The 19,602-nt window shown below is 40.8% G+C and overlaps 1 protein-coding gene across 6 annotated transcripts in view; it reads left to right on the top strand.

Annotated features, from left to right (window-relative positions):
- LOC120784792 (speckle type BTB/POZ protein) overlaps positions 1-17,499 on the top strand; it is a 93,911-nt gene extending 76,412 nt beyond the window's left edge. For 5 of the 6 annotated variants that reach the window (XR_005706496.1, XR_005706493.1, XR_005706497.1 and 2 more), the window contains 4 exons: positions 1,846-1,968; positions 3,346-3,488; positions 6,786-7,125; positions 13,956-17,499. Coding sequence is in view for 1 of the 6 variants with exons in the window: in XM_040118892.1 (XP_039974826.1) it covers positions 1,846-1,968; positions 3,346-3,488; positions 6,786-6,930 (411 nt within the window). In the remaining 5 variants the exon portion in view is untranslated. Of the gene's footprint in view, positions 1-1,845; positions 1,969-3,345; positions 3,489-6,785; positions 8,362-13,955 lie in introns of those variants that run through there. The other variant, XM_040118892.1, reaches the window with a different exon arrangement.
- The last annotated feature ends 2,103 nt before the right edge of the window (positions 17,500-19,602 follow it).

Below are 19,602 nucleotides of genomic sequence, written 5' to 3'. Positions count from 1 at the left end.
TATACTAAGCATTTCATCCAATTTGGGCACTTTACTTAGTACGTGACAGAGTTCATTACTCTAGTTGTTGGTAAATATCTTAACCTTAGTGTCAAGTACTATAGCATTAAAATGGTTTTATGGTAACTTAAATTAAGCTCTCTGAAACCTGCATTTACAACATCTAGAAGTTAATTTTTAGTTGCCCTGATTGCACTTGATAATTCTGGATGCATTAAATAGAAGATTATCCGTATCTGTGTATCTGTGTATATTTCACCACTGCATGCAGCCTTTCTTCATGTATCCTCTGTGATATTTGTGTGTTTGTTAGTTTTAACGTGTGTGTGTGTGTGTGTGTGTGTGTGTGTGTGTGTGTGTGTGTGTGTGTGTGTGTGTGTGTGTGTGTGTGTGTGTGTGTGTGTGTGTGTGTGTTCACGTGTGTGATTTAGAGAGCCCTCGTGCCACAGTTGTGTTCATATGATAGGAGGTGGTGAGATTGTAACTTGGTGATTTAGCCATCATGTCAGCGGAATATTGATGCCTGCATGGCCCGAATGGGGAAATTATAAAGCACAGAGCCAGGAAATGCATCTTAATTGCTGTTTAAGTGGGCGTCTTCATCAGAAAGAGAGAGAGAGAGGGAGGGTGGGCAACATCCCTTTACGATTTAGAGAAAACAGATAGATGGGTTAACACTCCTCTGCAGCACTCTATAGAGGAGAGACAAATGAGCTCATAAAGAAACACTCTAATAGAGGACAGCTTTGTGAATAGAGCAGAGCTTCAGATACTGTAACTACAATAGTGTAGTCTATTTATGAGATACCGTTGAAAGATTGCCTTTGCTTGGTTTTTCTCACGTGACCTCCAGTGTGGTAATGTGGTGCTATTTTCCCTTTTTATTTCATTAACGCTCCAGCACACTCCGCTGTCGAAATTAGCAGCATAAGATTTGTCAAGCTTTCATCGTCCGTACGTGAAACCCCACCTTATTCCTGGCTTGTTTACTGTAAATGTAAGAAGACACAAGCTCTGATGAAGAATATTATTTTTCAAGCAAGAGTCGGCGGCTACTTTAGAAACAATATGCGCCTGCAGACTCTGTGCATGTAATGGTGCGAGGGGAATATTCGTGTTATGTGAGCTAACATGCCTTCATGTGTGTACGCGTGTTTTCTGAATTCCCGTGAAAGGGTAGTGTAGCAGACTCCGTGCTGTAAGCTCAACCCAGCTGCTTTTCAGACTCTCCCTCCCTTATTTCGCAGTGTGTTTACGTTGCTGTCGAGTGGTCAGAGTTGACACAAATGCACTAAGCTGTTGGTACACCGAACCTGACCCTGCTAAAAGGCAGCTGGTCGCCGTGGTGACGACAAAGCACTGGTATAATTGGTTTACTGCTTTGTTCTGCCTGTCAGTGCGGAGGGAAAGGTTCAGGTTACCGTCACTGTGCCAGCGAGCGATAAAGCCTACTTTGCCGGCTGCAGGCACTGTCAAGGAATGAATGCTCAGGATTAATTTTCAGTAATAAGCTGCAAAGAATTAAATAAAAGTACTAGACTGTAGGTTTGCTGAAACGTGTTCAGACTTTTCAGAGGATCCTTCAAAAAACCCCTTTTTTTTTATTTTTTATTTGGCACTTGGAACTTGTTTTGTATCGCTGCATGGCTGACTGTCCCTGTGTGTGTGCTAAACCAGGTGAGTGAGTTTAAATCAGGTAGGTTTTGGGATATCCACATGAAATAAAATAACACACTGGCGCTGCGAGTGGTTTTGAAGGATTGTCAAAGCATCTGTCTTTTTCTTCTTGCCTTTTATTTCGTTAAACCCTCTGTGTATGCTCTCCTGTCCTCTCCTCCTGTTCAGAACCGTGTGGAGATAAATGACGTGGAGCCAGATGTCTTCAAAGAGATGATGTGCTTCATCTACACAGGCAAGGCCCCCAACCTAGACAAGATGGCTGATGACCTGCTGGCTGCAGCTGACAAGGTACAGAGAGATTTTGTGTGTGTGTGTGTGTGTGGATGTGCGTGCACCTGTTACTGTGTAAATTTACACACAAGACAGTATGCATAATAATGTCCCCAAAAATGTACCTTAGAAACACTAAATGCTTCATAACTCATGACTACATGCACTTGTACAATCACATCCAAACTTTATAGACACTTTACTGTGTACTGAACCTGCGTACTCAAGGTGTCCTGACTATTTGTCTATTTGTCTCTTCTGCTCTTCTTTCTTCTGGTTTTGCTCTCACTATTTTCCAGTATTCTTGGAACCTATTGCCCGTGCTTTATTAATAGTATCATGCAGCTCAATGTAGACCTTGTTTCGTATTTTTCCAACTTATAATTACTCAGAGCAGGTCTAGTCCATTGTGTTATGACTGAAGCAGCCTTTCATTCACTTATTAAGTAAGCCCAATAGGTTTTTCCAAGCATGTTTATAGCAGTAATCTTGTCAAAAGAGTATAAAAGATTTAACCAAGCAACAACTATCTCCTATAAAATTTCAGGCGGCCTTTTCAATTCAGTCACTGATTTTAAAGCGGCACTCCAGGCATTTAGTATTGCCCTGATAACACCAGATTATTTGCATTTAGAGCTACAGAAGAAATCATACAACGGTTTTCATCTGCCGAGTAATACTCCCCATAACATGTATACTAAACTGTATGTGTAAAATTTGTAAAATGTGCCTTTTAATGTTGTCAGCTTGTCTTTGGGACTCACTGCCTCCCTGAGGCTTTTTTTATTTTTTATAAATATTAATATTTCCTCAATGTATTTATATCTTTCCTTCTTGAATGAAGAGTGCTGGATTGCAGCTCCAAATTAGCGTGTTTTCTCTAACCAATATTCTAAATTCAGTGGCAGAAAACTAGATGTGCCCAGCACAAGTCCTATTTAGTGTAAGTTCATTCATATCAAGTCCTCTACATCATTAGTGTTGGTAAAGTACTCTGCTAAATTGAAAAATTGTGGTGAAGCAAATTCCCCCGAATTCTCTGCTCTTCTCCTAAAACTCATCCTGAAGTGTATGTGTATGAATATGAGAGAAGGTTATTGTTCCTAGCAATTTTGTAATCACATTCAGTGGAAATGATTTTTTTTTTTACCTCTCAAGCGATCCCCTGTTCCATCATCACTCCACCTCAGTCTGCATAACTGTCACTTCCCCGTCTTGGCCATGTATTTTCTCATTCAGTTTAGGCTTTGTTACCACTGCAGCGGAGTAATTCTGTGTTTCCGTATCATTACATTGTGTGACAACAGTTGTTGGTGGCAGCATTGTTTAAGTAATTTGGTTTCCCTGTTGTTTCTCCTCTCTGTGTCTCTCTCTTTCACTCTGTGTCATTGGTAGTATGCTCTGGAGAGGCTGAAGGTGATGTGTGAGGACGCTCTGTGCACAAGTCTGTCCGTGGAGAACGCTGCAGAGGTCCTCATCCTCGCCGACCTGCACAGTGCCGACCAGCTCAAGACGCAGGCTGTGGACTTCATCAACTAGTGAGTTACACGCCTGCACTGAAAACAGAACTACTTCCGCTCTTATGCAAACATTTTTTTCTGTTTCACACACTTACACACTTAGCTTTTTGTCAAAGGAAGTCATTAATTTCAGTGGGAGCAATTTTTGTCTCCCGAGGAAATTTAATTGAATCCCCAGATCAGACCATTTTGCTGCTGTATCATACTGGGCCATTTAGCAATAAACTCAACTGCTGATGTTAATCATGTTGCAGGCAGCCTGTTTAGGTAAGATGGGGCGTATTAGCATCGATGACTGCTATTTATATCGATGGAGAGGTGAATGATCCAGTATTTGAATGCCCAGTTGAAACTAAAAGCATTTTCACAGTCACTACCTAAATTGCTCGACACCGTCCTTCTGTTTTCTGAATTCTCTGTCTCACAGCCAGACACATTTCACATCCTTTTGTTCATTCCTCTGTCCTCTCTTTGCAGTTTTGCTCCATCTCCTGGCCTTGTTCCCGAATGGGCCCCCCCCCCTCATCTTCACTCCTTTTCCTCCCTCTACTCCCTTTTCTCCCCTTTATCCCTCTCCTGCTCTGTGCTTAAGAGCTCATGTGTGCCTAAAGGTGTTCAGTAATGCAGATTTCTGCCCCTAATCCCAGTCATTAATTGTGGTTATGGGCGTTATGACAGTTTAATTTGCTACAGCGCTGTTGTGGTGGTAGGAAAATTGGCCCCGGGGGACTCTTGGCCAACAAAGCGTTATCAACCCTCCTTCTGCGGACACAATCGACAGCAACAAGAGCAACAAAACAAAAATCAATTTAGAGGACGAATATAGAAACCAGACGACACGGAGGAACCAATAATCCTCCCCCCAGTAGCACCTCAACCACTTTCCAAACCAGTCTTTACAAGTAGCTTACGGTCATATAGTCGAGACAATAGGAATCCTCTTTATACTACCTCTTTCTCATTTACTTATCCTCTCCAGGGATGTAGCAGAGAGTACAGCCACCCAAAGTCTCTTTATCCACTTTGTTTGTAGAAAACAGTTTACCCACTTTTTAGCCTAACATGAATCTTTAGGCCTGAGTAAATTCATTGAATAAATCACAGTGAGTGGTGCAAACATGACCTGAGTAATTGAAGCAAAGGTCTATTAAGGCAGAAAAAAACCGGTACTTTTCTGATAGTTTTTTTTTTTTCTGAGAGTGGTGGTTTACCTCATTATTACTGCTGACTGGAGGTCATAGTTTGGCCTCTTTTTAATTTACCTTCACATCACTGCTCCTCACCCTTTCTCGGTCCCCTCCTGTCCCTCTCTCTGCGCTTTCATTACTCTCCCTCACCTCCCTGGTTTTTTTAAAATGTATTTATTCGCCACTGCTGCTGTCTTCTTCTCTCCTTCCTACCTTCGTTCACCCCTCCTCCTTCCTCTCCTGCTGTGACTGCTGTCCTCGTGCCCTTTCACTGGCCTGTTGCCTCAGCATCAGCACACTGACCATTACTGTGAGCAGGGGTTCACTTCCTCCACAGAGAATAGGGTGAGAGGTTGGCTGGAGGTCCGGAGCTGCTGTGTGGACTGCATATAACCACAAACAGACATACATAAACAAACCTTAGTGCCAAAAGTCGACACGCCAAGATATAAACACATGTGAGCACAAACACACACACACACACACACACACACACACGCTGTTGTTTATTTACACATAATGAAACATGAAAAATGTCATTAAAGGCCACGCAGTGGTGTGCGTGATAGTGCAGCTCAGCACCCTGAGGGCATCAGTAGGGTCAGGACTGCCACAGCGTCTGTTGGTGGAAACCAACAACATCTGTGGGAGATGTTGACCAAGAGAAAAACTCATTAGCAATTATTTACAGTATTTATCCAACTTTTTTGGGCTCTCTGGCTGCCATTAGTTCATTATTGCTAAAAGCCCTGGGTTCGCACAACCACAGGGAATCCCAATAGTTATATAACTTGAAAATTACCATTCATTTTAACAGTGTGGGGATTTCCCATATGGTAATTTTTTGATAGCAAACAGAAAAATGATGAAAAGGAGTAGGATTAGTAGTTTGTGTGCAGTTTCTCCAAAATAACCAGCTTTGTGCTTTCTGTTCTTACATCACCTCACATACTGTATATCACCTGACACCAGGACTTGTTGTTGAGATTGAAGTATTCAGGCTGAGATTGTTTGTAAGATGAGAAATAGTGCAGTGTAAAAATATTCAATTTCAAGTAAAAATCTTGCATTCAAAATTTTAACTAACCAAAAGTACTGTACGTGGCATGTCTACTCTTGGCCTAAAGTACAAAAGTATTACAAGAATTTCATGTTATAACTGTTTGAGATGAGGCACTTTTTAACTACTTTATTTTGTTAGGTTATTGGTAGAGAGTTAATCTTAACAAAGTTTCCTTTTCATACACATGTTTTGAATAATCTTAATCAGCAAAGTAACCAGTAACTATAGCTGTAAGTTAAAAGTAGTGGAGTAAAAGGTACAATATTTTCCTCTGAAATGTAGTGGAAAAACACAGATATAAAGTAAATGTAGTAGTAGGTGCAATACGTGAGTAATTGTACTTAGTTACCTTCCCAGATTGGCCATATCATGGCCACTTTGGTCAGTATGTGGTGAACTGAAAAAAAATGGTGCCCAACCTGGGAGTCAGGAACCCCCAAGGGGTCACAAACAAAATCTAAGGGGCTGTGAATTCATTGAACACATAGGAGAGATGTAATAAAAATCTGCTACACAAAATTTTGTAGATTTTCCTTTTCTTACCTTTCTCACATTTTTTTCCTCAAATTGTGTAAAATTTGTGAATACTTTGGTTGAGGTGTTCACAGCACATAGCTGTATATAATGTGTGATGGGGGGTTGCAAGTAGGTGTTGGCTATAAAGGATCACAAGTCAAAAAGGCTGGGAACCGGTACTCTAAAGACGATATGATATGGTATGATATGATATGACTCAACAGACTTCTTCATCACATGCCCACATCTTTATGATCTTCGAATGTTGTCCTTTTACTTGTGTGCTGTTTTTTTCCTCTCAAAAATGACCTTTGGGGTAGAATATTTAAAAATATAAAGTAAATAACAGCTCTACCAGCTGGTATGACAAATCCTAAATGTCTCAGAGCTGCACTCCACACAGATGGAGCGATGTAATCCCAAACTCTTGAGGAACTGGTTAATTTTTGTGTACTTATTTTATTTGCTTGTTTATTTAGTTTGTTTACTTTGAACATTTTGTCACTTTCTTCTACTCTGTATCTCCTCCTGTTGCCGTCTTTCTCGCAGTCATGCAGCTGATGTGATGGAGACGTCAGGCTGGAAGTCGATGGTGATCTCTCACCCACACCTGGTAGCAGAGGCCTATCACTCCCTGGCCTCGGCCCAGTGCCCCTTCCTGGGTCCCCCAAGGAAACGACTCAAACAGTCCTAACGGTCCAGGGAGAAACTCTTCAGTCCTAACCCTGCTGTGTCCTCCTGTACCAGCAACATCACTGCTCCTCCCTTCCAGCCCTCCTCTCGCTCCTACAGTATCCAGAGACGCCCAAGACTGATACCCAGGACTTGGCTAGATATGGCTAGGGCAGCTACTCAACTGGGCAGAACAGAGACTGATGCCACAGAGGAGGTACTACACATCTCTTTAGGTGGGGATGGGGTGAATTCTCTAAGATCCGAACCTGGATATTTCTGAATTGCAAGCTCAAAGCCTCATGTATTCCACATATCCTTCGTCTACGATATTGGAAAGCTAGAACCTTAATCTACAAGTCAGTCACGTGAAGAAATGGTCTTCTGGCTCGAAACACAAAAGTCAATACTGAGTCCCTGTAAATACATTTTGTGGCATATTGTCTTTTACAGTGTCTCGAGTGTTAAAGCCCAAGCTATGCTTGTAAAAACACAAGTGAAGAGGATCAACCAACCAGAAAGTGAAAGACTGTTGTGTTTGTATAAAGTTTAGTTTTTCTAGAACATAAACAATTCCCGGTTTGAAAGAAAGAAGACAAATCTGAACACGTTTTAATGTTCACTATTTAGCCGGTGTCTTAAACTGGGCAGACAATGTATGGATCAGGCCCAAGTTTAACCCTGAATTGTCGCCTGATTTCTACCAGACCAGCCGCCATTTTACATGCCATTTGAGGGCGATGATGAAGCCTGATTATTGGCCTGAACAATCAGTGGTCTGTCTCTCGGGCAATTGATTGGACTTCTGGCAGGTCAGAAATTTTGGTCGGCTATTGCACCTTAAGCACTTCAACAGTCCAATTTCCCACATGGCTGCTATGAAGAGCTGTTATAAACATACATTCGGCTTTTTTTAGTATTGTTGGAGTAGTATTTTACACGTTGTGGCTAAAACTTTAGCCTCGACTGTGATGAACTTCGCCGCAGAACAGACAAGTCCTTTTGTCTGCATCTTTCAGCCATCTTAATTTCCGCTCATAATGAAATTGCATAAAGTAATGCTGGCTCTCTGGCTGGCTCTCTCTCTCTTCTCGTCAACATTGTTGGGGAGGATGCAGTCGTACTGTTTGAAGACCTGGGTTGGAAGTTGTCACCGGACAAAACTGGGTTCCACGCTTACATTTAGTGTGAGCTCCATGTCATGGCCGGTCGGCTGATTGCCACCGTGTGAGAGTATAAGTTGCTTGTTCTGGCCATGCAGAAAGATGAATTAAAACACGCAGAGGATTAATATAAACGCACAGTGTCTGCCCAGCTTTAATGAATATATTAAAGGAACCCATCATGGGAAAAGAAACAACCTTTTTATTTACCTGTTAATCACAGTACACTCCCTGTGAATGAAACAATGTTTTGGCCTCTGAACCTGTAAAATACAGATGTTTTGAATTTCTCTGGCATGACAGTGTCTTTTTCATCCTTGGTATCTTCATTATTTCTCATTATGCAGTTTAGTCAGTTACTGACTCATTAATGCACGGCCTCTTTCAACTTGCTGCCAGATGAGTGTGCATGAATAGCACATTTCAGTTTCAAGCTTAATCTTGTCATGATCAAAGTTCAGTCCCCAGTGCACATGCTGCTCCCCTTATCTGATCACAAGGGCTCATATCCAGCTGTGCGGTATGTAGACTCATCTCTCACTCATGGTCACAGGGCTGTTTGACTTGGTCTCCATGAGCTTGCTTAGAGAACATATAGGTTGTAATCCCTCTGAGAGAGTTGGACCTTATTCTTGGACAGTATTTTTACAGGGATTTCTCTGTGTTGACCAAAATTGAGGCCCAGCGGGCTTTAAGGAAGCTCTTTCCTGAGCCCTACAAATCGCTCCTCATCAAACAGTCAGCCCTGACCACTGATCTTCGGGGATATACTGGCATTGTCCCGGCGCTCATCAAATTGATGGAAGGCCATTATTCATGATACAGAGAGCATACTGTAGCTTCATGATGGCGCACATACAGTATTAGTCGGACTGATGATTCAACTACATCATGCGTATTTGCTGAGCGGTATCCTGTTTTGAAGACATGGTGATAGAGGTGTGCTTGACACTTCGATGCAAAGAATGTCATTTTTAAAAATACATATTTTTGGGGGATTTTTTTATGCCTTAATTAGAAAGTCAACAGATGAGAGATGACAGGAAATGAGGAGAGAGAGACAGAGAGACAGAGACAGAGGTTCCCAGCCAGACCGGAACTTGGGACGTTGGGATTCATGTTGCGATTCATTCACTGAAAATTGGGATATACTGTTTATCATTGTAGAAAAATAATATGGTTATTGGGATATTGATTTAAGCCCAGACCTGCATATGGGCAGAAGTCTTTATTGCACATCATTTGTCATCAGACAGACAGAACCACCTATAATAAAAAGGAGAGCTGGACAATACTCTACATATATAAAACTTGATTATCTTTATAGGAAACTTTGATATGAGGGTTATGTTTGTGGGTTTTTTTTTAGTTTTCTAACTAAACTGACATAAGTGTCTGAGCGTATTTGACTGTTGTATTGGAGTTCACTCATGATCCCATCGCTAATAATTGGCTTACTCAAAATTTTTCTCTGCATCATCAACTAAAAGAGCATATACAAAAAGGTATTCATGGGACTTAATAATCAAGCTGATTTGCTCAGTCCTCAGAGACTTGCTTAAATTTGTGTATCTTATTTTGTCCACACTCTCAGTGTATTATACGGGCTTTGTGTGTGTTTTAATGAAGTGCCAGATGGGCCAAAGACAATTATCCATCTTGATGGTCAATAAAGTTGTATTCTTTAGTGCTCCCTAAAATATTATCACAATATAATGCTGGGCGATATGATTGAAATCAGCATCACACATATTGTATATTAATAGGCATATTTGTGGATATTGATATATGTCACAATATGATATAAAATGAAAAAATTGATTTGCTCGGAATCATTAATTAATTGCGACAACTGGATTCTGTAAAATGATATCACACTGAGCTGCATGTATATAGGACTATAGAATCAAGCTGAAGACAGAAAAAGGAGAACAGGGTTTGATAAATTATACTTTAAAATGCATGATAACCCTCAAATAAGCCTTCCAGCCAACATTTCTAAGTTTGAGAATTTCCCTGTAAAGGTCAAGGTGTGTGATTGTGTGTCTGTCTGAAAGAATGTGTGAACATGGCAGGGATATGGTGCTCTGAGTGGCACCCATGTCAGCACAATGTGCTTTTTTTTTAAAGCAATGTCCCTGAGATAGGAAGTCGGACCTGCCAGTGTGACCCTCGTCTTATGAGCTGGAATTTGAGGAATCAGGATTTGATTTTTTTTTTTTTCTTTTTTTCCTTCCCCCCTAGCTTTGATAGTCAGCTTGTGAAGCAGCTTGCAGCTTGCAGCCAACCTCCTGAATCTTTATAAAGTTGTGTGTGCGTGCGTTTGTGTTTGTGTGTCTCCACTGGCCTTAGATGAGACAGTCGGGCGGAGATGGATGGAGTGATGCATGTGGAGAGGCGTACTTAGTTGTTATGCATGCTGTATGAGTCTGTCACTCCCTCCCTGCCTATCCTCTCATGCTACTGCCTTGCCTCCCCATCATTCACTCCTCCTTTTATGGGAGAAAGGAGAGCGAAGTGTGGCAGGTCAATGCCGTGAAAGCCTGTGACAAGCTCTGCGTCTGTGTCAGCCTGCCATCACTAAAGAGGAGGAAGAGCCCGGCCAGAGATTGATGCCTGCTGGTCTGCACTGCCCGGCAGGAGGAGGAGGAGGAGGAGGAGGAGGGAGGACGGCATTGAGGAGTGGAGAGTATCGGGTGGGGGCTCAGATTTTCTTGGGGGCTTTAAATATAAACCTCAACTACTTTAATGTCAGCGCCACCCACCAGCTCAAGCATCTCTATATAATATAAAATTGGTAGTCATTTCTCTTGAACATTTGACTTGCTTTTATGTCATAAGAAAACTCACCAACACTATGACCAATAAGCGGTACTCACTGTGAAAAAGTCAATATTACAAATTTGCACTTTCCAGCAACTCTGGGCTTGCCAATGCCAGACATATAATTTTCTCTTGATTTTTTTTTTTCCCTTTTTATTTGACATCTTTGGTATCCCTTTGTGTAATCACAAACTAGCTACGTTTTCTGATGTTACAAAAATCAAGCTGGCGATATAAGCTTTGTCCAGTCCCCGTCTCCAATTTCCAAAACAGGGTATTAAGATTACATGATGTTTAAATGATCAGGTTACTGGAGAAACCAGATTATAATCTCATTACTGAAGTGCATGTAAACATGCTGAATAGTGCCTGATTTCTGGTTACCAAATTGTTTACATTTAAAGAAATTATCAGGTATTTATTTAACTAGCTCCTAAATTCTTAAGTAACAATGTTTTTTTACCACTTTAACACTGGAAAGGGGCTTCAAAGCATCTGGACAAACATTTTTGTGTTAATTCTGCATTCATCAGCATTGTGGTTGCCAGGTTGTAAAAAAATCACTGGGCTGGTGTATGTCCTCCTCCAACATAATCTACTTTATCTTGACAGAGATTCCCCATGAAGACATCTTTAATGGACAGTTTGACCACTTATCTGCTGGAAAAAATTGTAGAACATTTAGACCAGCTGCTACTCACTAATATTTGTACACTCAGACCTTATGGATGACTGTACATAAAGAAGACCTTATTAATTACTTACTTTTATTTTGAATCATTAAAAGTCTTTTAAGGATGTATTCATTTTCTAATAAGCCTTCAAACTATAAAATACTGTTAAGTCATTAGGCAACATTAATAAAGCCATACGTTATAACTTTAAAAATTTTAAACCCTTTATGTACTGTGACTAATTAAAAAAGTGGTACCAATCATCATGTGGGGCCGCCAACACAGCACGGCTGAATGCAGCATACGCATATTATAACCTTTGTGAGGAGATATTTGACCACATATCACTCATGATATTCCCAGTAATACACTCAGATGGTATCATCTGTGTCAGGTGAGGAGAGCTCAGGCCTTGGGGCAGAGAAATGGAAGTATGAAGTGACAGGGGTAATGGATGGGTAGAGGGATGAAGAGTGATTGGGTGTCATACAGGTGGGATAGGGCCAGACAGATAGTGAATGAAGGAGCGATGGAGGATGGATAGCGGGAGCACCTCAGACATTGACAGTGTTGAGAGATTTGTCTTCTTTGTACTCCACTGTGTCTGAGTGAGTTACATCTCATAAAACTATTTACTATGACAACGCTGCAGCATTATTGGCGGCGGCAGTGGTGGTTTCGTTGTGGTACTGTACCTGGGAATGTTAGGAGTTGCCATTTCAGGACAATCCTCCATTCTGAGAGGACTGTCTTAAGGATTAGGGGACGTGCACAAACAGACTGCAATCCACAGTTTACTGTTTGCTATTAACACCGGATGTAGAAATTAGAGGAGAAAAAGAACCAGACATGGGAGCTGACTAATGCACCTACACACAGACACAAACATACACAATTCTGCACATATACCTTATATCAGGGGTTTCCCGTCACTCTCTGGAGGGTGTAGGCGCTGTGTTGTGTTGTGTTTGGGCATTGAGCATTGTGTAAATATGCACTTTTAACATCATTTTGGTCCATTATCAACTCAGTATTTATAAAAACCCAACATCGGTTGGGTTCAGACACTAGCAAGAAGAAAAGTGAAACAAGTATGTTCCCTGATGTAGTGAGCGCTATGTCCTGAAGTAATCCTTCACATTTTTGTGAGTGATCGCACTGTGCACCATACCAAATGACACTGGTAAAACAAGACTTATAGTGAATGGATTTGAACTGCCATTTTCTCATCCTCCCTTAGCCATCTGACAATGTAACAGCGTTTGGCTGCTTACCCAAATTTTTGTTTGCTTTGACGTCTGTAGACCGCTCACTTTGCCAGTGGCCACCAGTCAGCTGAGTTACTGTAGTCAGTTGATTCGGCTGTCACTCTCATTCCTCCCGCATAATTATTTTCTCTGACAGTTAAACATTTTTCAGACTGTCTTTTTGAGCTCATCATCTGTGACACACGTGATACTAGGCGGTGTGACAGATTTTCTCCCTTGTTCACTTCTGCGGTAAATATGCCAGGAGACGCTTAGACCTGGTTTTGCGCTCGTCATGAATTTATTTCCCCTGTGGCAGCAGAACATGTTACACAAGCCTTCAGAAACCTCTGCAGGTTAAACTGGACTAATGAAAACACTCACTAGACAGGCAACATAACAAGGCTACAAATAATCCATAATGCAACACTCTGTATTTTCACTGCCACTCTCTCCAATCCAAAAGAATATCTCTCGTAATGAATGAACAGGAGATTGTCTAGTCCTGAATCGTTTCGGTGCAGTGCAAAAATGCTCAGGTTCTGCACCTAAGTCTTATACTGGTAGGGAAAAGCCTGTATATGAGCTGCTAATTGCTTTGTGTGCACCAATCTGTGCTGTGAATATGCTGGTGCAATATTGCGGTGCTGTGGGTGTTTGCCCAGCTCATAACCGCAAACCAATGTGGCGGAGACAAGCTCATATATTAAGATAACCCCGAAATGGAATGGAATTGTATTTCCCCGGCGGTTCAAACGACTTCTGTGGTTGTAAACTGATAGTGGATGAGATTTAGCTTTAATGAAGCAAGACTTATTGTGCACAGTGCAACAGAGGAAGGTGCAAGGGTGTATATGTTTCATTACTCGAGTGTGTGCTTGAATGTGCATGTGTGCGTGTGTCCATTTTTTTCCTTAACAAGGAGTGCTGTTATCTGTAGCCGCATGTTTGCTTGCGCTCTCACTGTGGATGTTATTGTATCACTATTTTTCTTGCTCTGAGGTTGGGGTCTGCGGGCTGTGATTTATTTTGCCTGAAATAATCAAATGAAAGGTTTTTATTTTGTACTTGTCCCTGGTGTAATCTTTCTCAAGGTTGTGTGTGTTTGTGTGTGTGTGTGTATCTTCATCTGTTTATTAGAATGTTCCCCACTGGCCTGGCTGTAATGAGACCTGTGGAGCCAAGGAGTGATGGAGTTCAACTCATCAGGACAACACTCATCGCAACAGAGAGAAAGAGAGAGAGAAAGGTAGCAGGGAAAGGTAGAAATAAAAGAGGGATGTTGGATGGTGTAAAAAGGAATAAGGCAACGAGAATAATGAGCAAATAAGTGATCATTTTCCCAATTTTTGTTTGTCAAAATCTCATAAATGTTGTCTAAACTCAATTAGTTTATTCGGCTATATTTCTGATCAAAGATTTTAAATCAGTCGACATCGTTTTCTTGATAAATATCCTCTTCTGAAAGCTACCTTCTGTACACCATCAATGGCTGAAATTCCATTTGGAATTATTAGCTCAGTTGCTAAGTAGCAGGGGAAATATTTTACTACCCGCCTCCCTCTACAGTATTAATCCTGTCCAAATAGGACTGAAGATATATAATGGGAGGAGAGATGAATGAAAAAAAAAAATAGGGCCTGAGCCTGTTCTGGCATACATTAGGCCAGAGCAAGGGAGGGACATGTAAAGTAGAGTAGAGCTTTTACGTCCCCGAGGCACAATTTGGTTTACAGAGAGTAGTCAAAAGAACATTAAATGTAAAAATAAAGTAATAGACAAAGCAACACAATAAATGCAAACAAGACTCAGAGTCTACAGCCATGGTACCAGCTCTGTGAGGCTTTATTTAGGCAGACCTCGTGCAGGCACTAGACGAAAAGTCAGGGGATCACCAGAGTTATTAGGATTCATTATATGGGCACCATGGATATCTGTAAATTTCAGGCCAGTCCATTCGATAGTTGTTGAAATATTTCAGCCTCAAACAAAGCGACAGACCAACCTAGGCCTAAAATACGAACACACAGACATACAGAGAGAACTTGGGTTTGGACAAAATATTAGAGACTCCTTTCAGTGTAATGCAATCCAATCCAGCACCACCACTAACTACTGTATGGACTCAGATATTACCACAGAGTTCAATCAGCTCCTCTCTGACAAAGAGTCAACAAAAGATTTACATTACAGACAAGATGTTTTGCAGGGCTCTTGTACTGGATTACACTAGATTCTAAAGGTGTACCTAATAAACTCATAAACAGCTGTAAAACAAATACACAGCAAACTAATAGAGTCTTCGTCCAGATGAATCTTTGTGGTGGCAGAAGTTGAAATGGCTGTGCACAAAATAAAACAAAAACAATGTCTGAAGAGTTAAAACAACAGTGCTCAAGTGGATAAGTGAAAAGAAAAAACAACAGTGTATAAACCTAATACACTCTGCTGCACAGAGTAGCTCATCTCTGTGAGGCAGGATTGGGGTCTGGAGTAGGAAAGGAAAAGGGGAAATAGGGTTGTCTTATGAGCACTGTGGATCATTTTTTACCTGTGCATGGGTAAATGAAAGCCCTCTTTTAGCCTCGTTAAGCATGATGCACTGCCTCGGCCATCAGCTCGGCGCTGATTAAAATTCGCCCTCCGGAGTTTGAGGGAGCAGCTAGCTGAGGCTGCACTTCTGTGCTCAAAAAGCAAATGGGCCGAAAGGTCATGGCTCAGCGACCCTCACAGCCATGCCTTATTTATTTAGTCTTTTACCTCGCCTGCAACTGGGATGGAGAGAGGGGAGCTCATGCTCATAGACTGGCAGTGTACTACACACCTAAAAATATGAACTGTTATCCTGCTGCTCCTAAATGATCAAATCTGAGCTAGTTTTTTGATGGAGACCTTTACATGCAGTCTTGTACTTTGATTTGATTCCACAGATGTAAATATATATGTTATAAAAATGGATATTATACTTAGATTTAGTGGAGAGTTAGAGGACATTTTAACATTTGGATTGGAGGGATTTCCCTGACGTGAGGCCATTACATTTGGTGAGTGTGAAAGCTGTTACCAGATTTGGGTACGATCAAGAAAACAGGTCTAAGGTTCACCACAGAATGCCTCCGTTTAAAATTTGGCATGAAGAAATATCAAAACACCAATGGTCACAATAAGAATTCTGAAATACTCAAAGCTGCACTTGTCAGCTACTTTAAGCCATGCTGGTGGTGCCGCTGTAGGGAAGGCAATTTTGGTTGGTTGGTCTGTTGGTTCACCACTTTAGTTCAGACTGAAATATCTCAACAACTATTGCGTGACCTGCCATGAAAATTTGTGCATACATTCATGGTGCTCAGGGGACGAATCCAAATGATTTTGGAAATCCCCTGACTTTTCTAAGCAGGCAAACGTTTTCCCTTTCTTCTACAGACGTATAACAACTACACATTCATGTTCCTCAGAGGATGACTCATAATGACTTTGGTAATGTCATGAATTCCCCTCTGTTGACATCTGGTTAACATTTGTGGTTTAGAGTGAAACGTCTCAATAACCTCTTATTTAGCGACATCATCAGGTCAGAATTGCCTAAATACTTTCCAATACTTGGGTTATTCTATCTAACAGACTCTAGAATCTAGAGCACGGGTTCCCAAACTCTTTCAGTTCGAGACATAAAAAAGGAATTTGGTGTCTTCCCAGAGACCCAGACTTGCAAAAATACAGCAATAGCGGCAAACATTGACAAGTAATGTTAGCTAGCTAGCAACACACTAGTCACTAACTAACAGATACAGGAATTAAAATGCTATAGAAACAAGGACATAACTCTTGAAGGTCTCTTCTTTGTGCAGGAAAATTCGTCTGACTTGCCCCGATGCTGAGAATGCTTCGTTTGTCTGGGGGTCTGTTCAGCACACAACATCTGAGCTGAACAGACCAGTGTAGCAAAAAAGAACACTCTTCTTCTATTTTAGTCAGGGAAATGAATTCACATATCATAATATTGTTATGCATTTTACTCTGATTAACTCTGACAAATTGGTGATCAAATAAAAATGGGTCCGTGACCCATTTTGGGTCGTGGCCCTAAGTTTGGAAAAGACTGGTTTAGAGTCTAGTTATATTAGCAATGGATCAAATTAATCAAGTGTGTAATGTGAAAGGGGTCACACACAGTGGCAAACCCATGGAGAATTATCATCAACTCTACAGTTATCCTCTGAAGATTGTAGTGTCTTTCAGCTCACTGTTTTGGGTTTTTGGCCCACAAACTCCTCTCTAATCCATTTATCAGTTCCAACTGCAGGTCCGGTGAAAACCTGCAGTGTCATAAACCTTATCACATAAGAAATCTCTCTTATTCAAAGGTGCTGCTGTATAATGACATGCCAAGCACCCAGGCATGACTTTTTTTTGGTATTGTGTTTTTCTTTGCATTGTAGGGGAACCATATTAACAGTGTTAAAATAATGACATAAAATTGTCCACTAACCCTCATGTTTGCAGAACTTGCATACTCACTGATATCATGGAGGTGATATATGCACAATACATATATGATATATGTTTCATAGATATGTGTTGCAAAATTGACCCACAGTTTGGAGGAATTCTCGTGTGTAGAAAGTAAATGAAAAACTAAATTAACCTGGGTACAGACTCAAGTGTCTGAACAAAGTGTAAAAAACAAAAAGTCCTCAGTGTCCTGGGATCTAAATGTTCGTCCAGATGATGTTCAATCTTGCCGAGAACAAAATTCACAACGAAGCAAGCTTGCAACTTTTGGGATGAATCTGTGTTGGCTTTCAACAAACCAACATCATCAGTTACCCACAGCAAAACTGATAAACTCAGCTCACTCTGTGTAAAGAGTGTCTGCTACTTGAAGGAAGGAAAGCTTGGAGAGACAGCAGACCTACACTTTTAATCTTGTCCCTGTTTCACCTCTGCTACGTATATACAGTAAATATGTCTGCGTAAATGTGTTTGTGTCCTGTATGGATATTTTCTTGCATGCAGTTATGTTGAGAAAACATCGTATTTATGTAATCTGTGTGTTTATGTGAGGCCCCGTGCAGACATCTATCCACCTATTCATCCATCCATCCATCCTCAGTCTCCTTCTTTACCTGTTTGGGTTTGTTTCGTCCAACTCTTTGATAGGTACAAACACCAACTGTTTGGGAGGATCTTAGAAAAAATTTACAAGGAGGTTTCAGTCATTTGTTGCTAAAGATTTACAGAAAGATGTGTGTTTGTGTTGTAGGAGAGAGTGCACTTCCATCTCCATAAGGCTGGGTTTCTTTGTAAAATTAAACTTTACTACTAAGTCTGCAACATGCTTAAGGATATACTGGCACGTTGGCCAACATAATACTCGGTTGCTGGGTATGGTCACTGGCAGGAAAACCTCTCCGATTGGTGGTAAGATCAAATATCCATAATACTGTATCTACAATCTGATGGCATTTGATGATGGCGTTTTTGATGGCATGTTTTAGTTGGTCGTAGCACTGAAATGGCTTTCCTTCAGCCCTTCAGCCATTGTTTACTTCTTCTTCAATTAGTGGTTTTTTCTTCATTTTCCAGAATGCTTTTTAAAACGACAGAACAGGAAGAACTTGTTTTTTTTTGAGTGTTCCTGCTCTTGAAGCATTTATGATTTGCTTCCATTATATAAAATACACAAACATTAAAAACAAATAAACGGTCAGAAACATTTCAGTGCGATATTAAAAAATTAGAGAGGTAGTTTTCACTGTGTATTTTTAGAGCAATTACTAGCAATTAACTTCAAAGAGCAGCTGAAGATGCAGGTCTTGTATGAGGAGCAGGACAGATTAACATGACAGTGAAATATAACGAATGTATATTGTGGCAGCAAAAATGGCAGAACACTTCGATAACAGAAATCTGTTATCCCTGCATTTGGGAGGTCTGTTTTAAAAAAAAAAAATGCTCCTGACTGTCACCTTGGACAACGGGAAAAGCAAGCGCAGGTGATAGTCCGGCCGTGTCGTTGACCGCAACAGTGGGACTGGTGCTTTGTTCTGTATGGCTGGAACCATGATCCAAGAGATCTGTTGTGCCTGAAGTCCCCTCTCTGGCAACATCTTCAGGAAATGGCATTAAGGTGTCTGCTGGAAACCTGAACACCTTCAGATATACCACAAGAACCTCAGCTGTAGTTACTACCGTGAAAAACATCACGTTAGTGAAATGTAAGGCATGGTGAAGGCATATTGATTAGTACCCATCTCCAGAAAGCTGGCATGGTAACCTCTCTGGGGATTGGTTTATAAATTATTGGGCATATTTCCTGAATATGGAAACAAATAAATTAACTTTTTGGAAATTAGTTTTGAGTATATTTTGAATAAAAGTAAATAACTAAAAAAACAAAACAAAAAAAAGCCATTGTAATTATATCTCGAAAGACACTGAGAAGTGGCATGTATAATTTATAAGAGGGATGAACATTGACAAACTCAACTGTAGTATATTCTTCTTTCTCTTGATTACAGACAGTTTCAGGCTCATTACTGCTCTGTGAATTGACAAACAAAATTCATTTTAGGCAGGAGGTTTGGGTTTGGAATTGACATAAAAAAATGAAAAATCTCTCATCTGAAGTGGCATTTGAAAGGTAATCAAACAAACTTCATTCTGTAACATACTGGATCATTTGAGTGTTAGTTGCATCTTCAACATTACATGATGTGATTTGCAGAGCCAGGAACTGTGACGGCATAACAACTCCATACTTTTTGCACGAGTTCCAGGGCATCAT

Source organism: Xiphias gladius, chromosome 3 (genome assembly GCF_016859285.1).
Source record: "Xiphias gladius isolate SHS-SW01 ecotype Sanya breed wild chromosome 3, ASM1685928v1, whole genome shotgun sequence".
NCBI lineage: Eukaryota > Metazoa > Chordata > Actinopteri > Istiophoriformes > Xiphiidae > Xiphias > Xiphias gladius.
The sequence above is the reverse complement of the archived record's forward strand: the minus strand, read 5'-3'. Positions and strand labels throughout refer to the sequence as shown.